This window comes from Alosa alosa, chromosome 13 (genome assembly GCF_017589495.1).
Source record: "Alosa alosa isolate M-15738 ecotype Scorff River chromosome 13, AALO_Geno_1.1, whole genome shotgun sequence".
NCBI classification, from domain to species: domain Eukaryota; kingdom Metazoa; phylum Chordata; class Actinopteri; order Clupeiformes; family Clupeidae; genus Alosa; species Alosa alosa.
In genome coordinates this window covers 9,665,739-9,672,207 of record NC_063201.1, presented here as the reverse complement: position 1 = coordinate 9,672,207, position 6,469 = coordinate 9,665,739, and the positions used below count along the sequence as shown (strand labels likewise).

Here is a 6,469-nt window from a genome sequence, read left to right as displayed (position 1 = left end):
CGGCCAAGGGGCAGTGGGTCCTGTCCACTTGGCAACAGGTAACAACTACTCACAGACACAAACACAAACACACACATCCCGCACATACACACATACCGTCCCTATCAGATAAATACGCTGACTCAACCATATTTGATTTATAAAACATACAGGCACACTTACAAAGCAATACCGACACACAGACAGCTATAGTGTGGCTCTGTGGTCTAAGATGCTGGATTAAGGCTCTAGTCTCTTCGGTGGCATTAGTTCGGGTCCAACCGCTGTCATAATGACTAGCAGTGCAACAAAAAAAGAGATAGCTTAGGCTTTGCCCTCAGAACCACTGTGTGAATGACAATGATGCTGTCTTCTTGGGGTGGTGGTAGCGTAATTGTTAAAGAGCTGGGCTAGCATGCAGTAGCCTGCAGTGTTGTAGTACTCGAGTCCAGGACTCGGTCTCGAGTCCGAGTCATGAGCTAAATTTAGAGAACTTGAGCACTGAATGACTCGATCTTGGACTCTGACTCGTACATTCAGACCATGCAGACTCGGAAATTGAGACAAGGACTGTACTTTTTTTGTAATGTCATTAGGCTATAATTGTAATATGTCATTAGAATATTATCAGTATTAATATATGTGCAATGGAGTGTTACCGCTTCATGTCATACATCACACATCATGCCATGTTCCTACAATAACAGACGTTAACTTTAACAGCGCCAAATGCCTGGAGACATGAATGCCCCGAAGGTTGACAGTTTTGCATTTAATAGTGACTCGACTCGGACTTGACTCGGATGAGTAGTGAACTCGACTCGGACTTGACTTGGATTTTTTTTTAATGACTTGAACTTGACTCGGACTTGAACACTGGAGACTCGAACCTTGACTCGGACTCGATGCATAGTGACTTGACTATAACACTGGTAGCCTGAAAAGTTTTGAGTTCAATTTCACTGTTTTGCCCTTGAGCAAGGCACTTAACCTCAAGTTGCTCCGGAGAAAATGTATCTTTTGTAATATATAACTGACATATGTAAGTCACTTTGGATAAAAGAAAATGTGCTAAATGAATACATGTAAATGCAATACATCTGCTGGGTCACACACATTCATACAAGGTAGAGCTCACACAAGTGACAGACAGCACTTGCAAACACAGCCATAATACACACACACACACACACACACACACACACACACACACACACACACACACACACACACACACACACACACACACACACACACACACACACACACACACAGTTCCTCCCCACATCTGCAGATTCACCCTAAAAAGCAACAGGTTGAAGCATGGCTCTGGAGTGGCTTGGAGAGGGAGTGAATCCCTAGTGCTGAAAGGTTGCTAATCACACACATGCATTAATCAGACTATAGAGACAGCTCTGCTTCTTGCCAGCATCAAACGGCCTGAAGAGTGGACCTGAAGGAAGCCAGTGAGAGCAGCAGCGAGAGACCCATCTGGCCCTCCAACTATGTCCAGTGTTGGCTTTGACGACGCTGGCGTTTGTTTGTGAGAGTGCGGAGAGGTCTCTGGTCCACTTTGATGGTCAACAGGCACAGAGATGTAACAGCAGCCTGATGAAACCCTTTTGTTTGCCAGCTGATGAACAGCAGAGCTTTGCCCCCCTTTCCACCTCTTTATTTCTCCTCCTACTCCTCCTCTCCCCCCTCCTCCTCCTCCTCCCCCCCTTCCTCCTCCTCCTCCTGCTGCTCCAGTGTTCGGTGACGTGTGGCGTAGGCGTGCAGAAACGACAGCTGAAGTGTGCGGAGAAGGACGCGGTGGGGAAGTACCAGGAGCTGGTGGCCAAGCGGTGCCAACACGCCTCCCAACCCTCGCTGGAGCTGCAGCGGGCATGCGTCCAGCCTGAGTGCCCACGCCCAGTGGAGGCCAGCCCCAGCTGGTACACCGGCCCCTGGTCACAGGTCTGTGTCCCCCTCTCTCTCTTCTCTCTCTCTTTCTCATTCTCTCTCTCTCTTTCTCTCTCTCTTTTTCTCTCTCTCTCTCTCTCTCTCTTTCTTCTCTCTCTTTCTCATTCTCTCTCTCTCTCTTTCTTCTCTCTCTTTCTCTCTGTCGTTCTCTCTCAATCTCTCTCTCTCTTTCTTCTCTCTCTCTCTCATTCTCTCTCAATCTCTCTCTCTCTTTCTCTCTCATTCTCTCTCAATCTCTCTTTCTCTGTCTCTCTGTCTCCGCCTCACTCTCACACACTCTCTGTGTCCTCTCTCTTTCTTCTCTCTCTCTCTCTCTCCTTCTCTCATTCTCTCTCTCTGTCCCTCTGTGGTCTTCAGAGGGATGTGTCAATGTCATAACTCATATTAAATAATGAAGTTATGGATTAGAGTTTCCCATAGCAACATACTGTGTTTTGGGGTGTAATGTTTTGTATATGCTGTGCACACATTTCTGTGTGTGTGTGTGTGTGTGTGTGCAATGTGTGACCTCTGTGTACAGTGCACAGTGACCTATGGTGGAAAAATGTTGTGTATGTGTGTAGTAATGAACTCTCCATCTGTCTATGTGTGTGTGTGTGTGTGTGTGTGTGTGTGTGTCTGCAGTGCACCGTGTCCTGTGGTGGAGGGGTGCAGTCTCGGTCAGTGCAGTGTCTCCTAAGTGGCCGGCTTGTGTCAGGATGCCCTGCTCACCTGAAACCCCCCATGGCCCAAGCCTGTAATGCCCATTACTGTCCCCGGCCAGAGAAAAAAGGTACACACACACACCACACACACACTCACACACACTCACACACACTCTCTCTCTCATACACACACACACACACACACACACACACACACTCACTCACTCACACACACACACAAACACACACAAACACACACACACACACACACACACACACACACACACACAGATACATGCCTATATAATCATCTATACATGAGAACTGGTGAACTTTGCTGTAACATCCATTCAGTTTAATCCGAGCCATGTACTTAAAGGGATACTCCAGAGTAAAAACAACCTGGGGTTTATTTATGGTTGATAACGGGTCCAAACCTTCGTTTGGGAGTAAAATGATGTTAATCAGGGGAGTTTTGAGCTAGACATTTATTTGCATTAGCAACAAAATGGTTTATAGCATGTTGCAGTGGGCATACAGCCATGTCAAAATAAATCGCTATTTTCAAACCACTGACAAAGTTCAAAATAGCCTTACACTTATCCTGCAGATAAACCAAATACTGCAAACGTTTAAAGTGAACAGAGAAGGAAACTAATGTTTGAACCTGTTAATAGACCCCAGGTTGGGTTTACTCTGGAGTATCCCTTTAAGAACAACTATTGAACAGCAACCAGACTCCATGACACCATTAACATGTCTGTATGTGACGTTGTCCCCGTCCACTGCAGAGATGGTGTGCAAGGACTATTTCAACTGGTGCTACCTGGTGCCCCAGCACGGTGTGTGCCACCACAAGTTCTACGGGCATCAATGCTGCCAGTCCTGCTCTCACCCCAACCTGTGATGGGCAGGACGCAGGACACAGGAGAAAACAGGAAGCAGATCTCCCCACCGCAAGAGAGCAGAGACTACAGATGTGCGTGTTTACAGTGGAGAGAGTTGGGGGATGGAGCACTAGCCTGGAGGACTACCAGAGGCTGAGTGCTACTAAACGCTCTGATGTTAACCCTGCACTGAAATTAGACGATCGATAAGATGGGGACATAGACTTCAGGTGTCTTTAGAAGGTAGCCTGACTTTAGAGAGACTTGAAGGAACTGAGTGGTCAAAACACTTCTGGACTGAACCCTCCACGTCCAGACAGAGACTGCAGGAGCTGGCGTGAAAAGGACTTGAAAGGAGAAAGTTATATGGCAAGCTCTCCTTTCCAGTGTTAATCTCTATGGTGCTTTATATGGCAAGCTCTCTGGTCCAGTTTTAATCTCTATGGTGCTTTACAGGATCAGTGTTGTTACAAAGACACTTTACAGACCCCCAAGCCTAAGGCCCCCGAGACTAAGGCCCTCACACAGAGTCCAAAGGGTTCTGACCTACAACTGTTATATATGAAAGTTGACCACACTCACACTTGATTTGCATTTTTCGTGTGTGTTTACCTCAAAATAAAGAAAAATACATTTGTGTACAAGCAGGGGTGTAGTGGGCGTTGGGCGCGGGGGAGCGCCGTCCCCCCACTTCTGGGAGCATTGCTTTGAGCATTTTAATAAGCATTTAGTAATATAACAAGTTGTTACCAGTGGTAACTACACATCACGCAAACGTCTCCAATTAGGCCTCTTTGTCCTAAAATTCGTTACAAGAATGACTGTCATGCTGTAGTACTCCACCATGCGTAAAGACATTAAAAAACTACACAGCTCTTTGTTCCACGTTACCCGAAAGTAGCTAGAAAGTGGCTATAAAACCATAGATTATGCAACTGCCTGTATCTAGCAATCTAGCAAGCATCTTCATGGCCCTTCGGTTGTGTTTTGCAGAAAGCAGGCAGGCTAATCCAGTGATCAAAATGACACGATAAGCATGTGTGAGTAATACGAGGGATTTTTATCGAGGGAGCACCAATATAAGTGATAAGACTATTTAACCATAATGACCCAACTTGGGTGAACCTGAACAACTTTAGGAAAAACTTACGATTGGTGCAGCTACTTTCATCCAAACAAAAACTTTTCAAATGACTGGCACTTGCCTACCCAGTGTTCTTTCTGTTATTTTTTGTTTTGTTTTATTGACTGTGCACCTCTGCATTTTAATCATTCGCAATGACATTCATATGACGCCCCATCAAACTACAGTTCCCACACAACGTGTTGAATATGCGTGTCAAACAGTGAATCATGCTTGTGCTATTGTTATTGCCATCGTTAACGTGTGGCAATGAATGAAGCCATGCCGCGGCATGTTATGCGTCAAGGAGATTAGACTACGCTAGATTACATAGGCTACTCTATATTATAGTTTGTCTGTTCATTGTATGATACAACAAAATTAAAACTACAGACCATATTCATAGACTTTGGTGGAAAAGTGTAGTTTGGGTGCAGACATTAGGGTACATTTTGAAGCTAATCCATTTAATTAATTTATTTTTTTTATTCGGTTTCATGTTCACGAAAGCTGGTAACAATTTGGCCTTGGCCTTAGGCTACGCACCGATGTATGTGGAGATGCGAATGTGACAGTTTTTGCAATGACGTCATTAAAATAGCGTCCCCCCACTTTAAAAATCCCCACTACACCACTGTGTACAAGTGGTCAACCAAGACATCAAATACAGTATCAAATCCAACACACCAACCTGCACAAACCACCTATGAATAGATGAATAGGATGTCTTGATTGGTCCTCTAGATTGCGGTAAACTCTGGTCAGGAAATTTGCTGTGTGATGGCCAAGTGGAGGCCTGACCTGAGCCAGAGTCAATATCTCTCAGTCTTACTCCCCCTGGTGATTTATTGTTATCTCACTAAGTTTCTATGGTGCTATTACTTCCCCATACAACAACAATCAAGGGGCAGTTTGAATCTATGGTGCCTTTGTTATGATGTTTTGATGTCGAACTGAACCTGTATGATCCCGTATCCGTTTCTTATTTATTCGCAGTGCTACTGTGCTGGGCACTGATGAGATGTCTGTGTGATGCCTGTATGAATCTGTGTGATGCCTTTATGAAATTACCAGTTTTGTATTTTAGTTTTTGCCATTTTTTTTGCTATTTGTCAATTCAGATTTACTGTAAGTCATCGTTGGTTTATCTGTTGCATATTTTGGAGGTTTGTTTTGTTTTGTTTTTGTAATATAAGGTGTTTGTGTTTGTCTCCGGCAGGTTAGAAATAACAATTTGTCAGAACTTCCTGAATATCAGGCAAACACATTGAGAGTCTGCCGTGTGGGTCTGTTGCCATTGCTACTGCGTGGAGAAATTCTTCTCATGCCTGAGCATCTCATATGTCTGTGTTGTAAAGTGAGACTGTCATTTGGGCCTGAATTCTCAATTTCTCTGTTGGTTTGGGTGAGCCGCCAAGGCCTGAATTGAGATGGTATGCAGTAAGACCCTAATTATCACGAACAGCAAATAAATGACATGAAACGAATGTCACTTCCCTAAGTCACTCATCAGAACAATGACATTTTTATTGGTGCACGGGATATTAATTACCGTGATGACTGCCACGCTGAGTTTAGACAGAATCCCCGGGGTCTCCAAAGCTAATAGCAGCTCCACATGCACGAGATGCTGAAGTGGACGCTGAGTCTGCATTTTTGGTGTTGCTCACAAACGCAATCATTTCCAGATGGACTCTGTGCTGGAGAGTGATCAACACAAACTTATGACATGCATGCTCTGCTTCACTCTCCAGTCTGTGTGTGTGTGTGTGTGTGTGTGTGTGTGTGTGTGTGTGTGTGTGTGTGTGTGTGTGTGAGAGAGTGTGTGTGTGTACGTGTGAGTGTGTGTGTGTGTGTGTGTTGAAGTGTTGAGA

At 44.8% G+C, this 6,469-nt stretch overlaps 1 protein-coding gene across 1 annotated transcript in view; it reads left to right on the top strand.

Moving 5' to 3' along the window:
- Window positions 1-6,096, top strand: part of LOC125306649 (A disintegrin and metalloproteinase with thrombospondin motifs 16) — a 58,187-nt gene extending 52,091 nt beyond the window's left edge. The window contains exons 20-23 of the mRNA XM_048262140.1: window positions 1-38; window positions 1,729-1,935; window positions 2,566-2,713; window positions 3,377-6,096. The exon at window positions 1-38 is cut by the window's left edge and continues 160 nt beyond it. Of these exons, the coding sequence (XP_048118097.1) occupies window positions 1-38; window positions 1,729-1,935; window positions 2,566-2,713; window positions 3,377-3,492 (509 nt within the window). The 3' untranslated portion in view covers window positions 3,493-6,096. The remainder of the gene's footprint in view (window positions 39-1,728; window positions 1,936-2,565; window positions 2,714-3,376) is intronic.
- The last annotated feature ends 373 nt before the right edge of the window (window positions 6,097-6,469 follow it).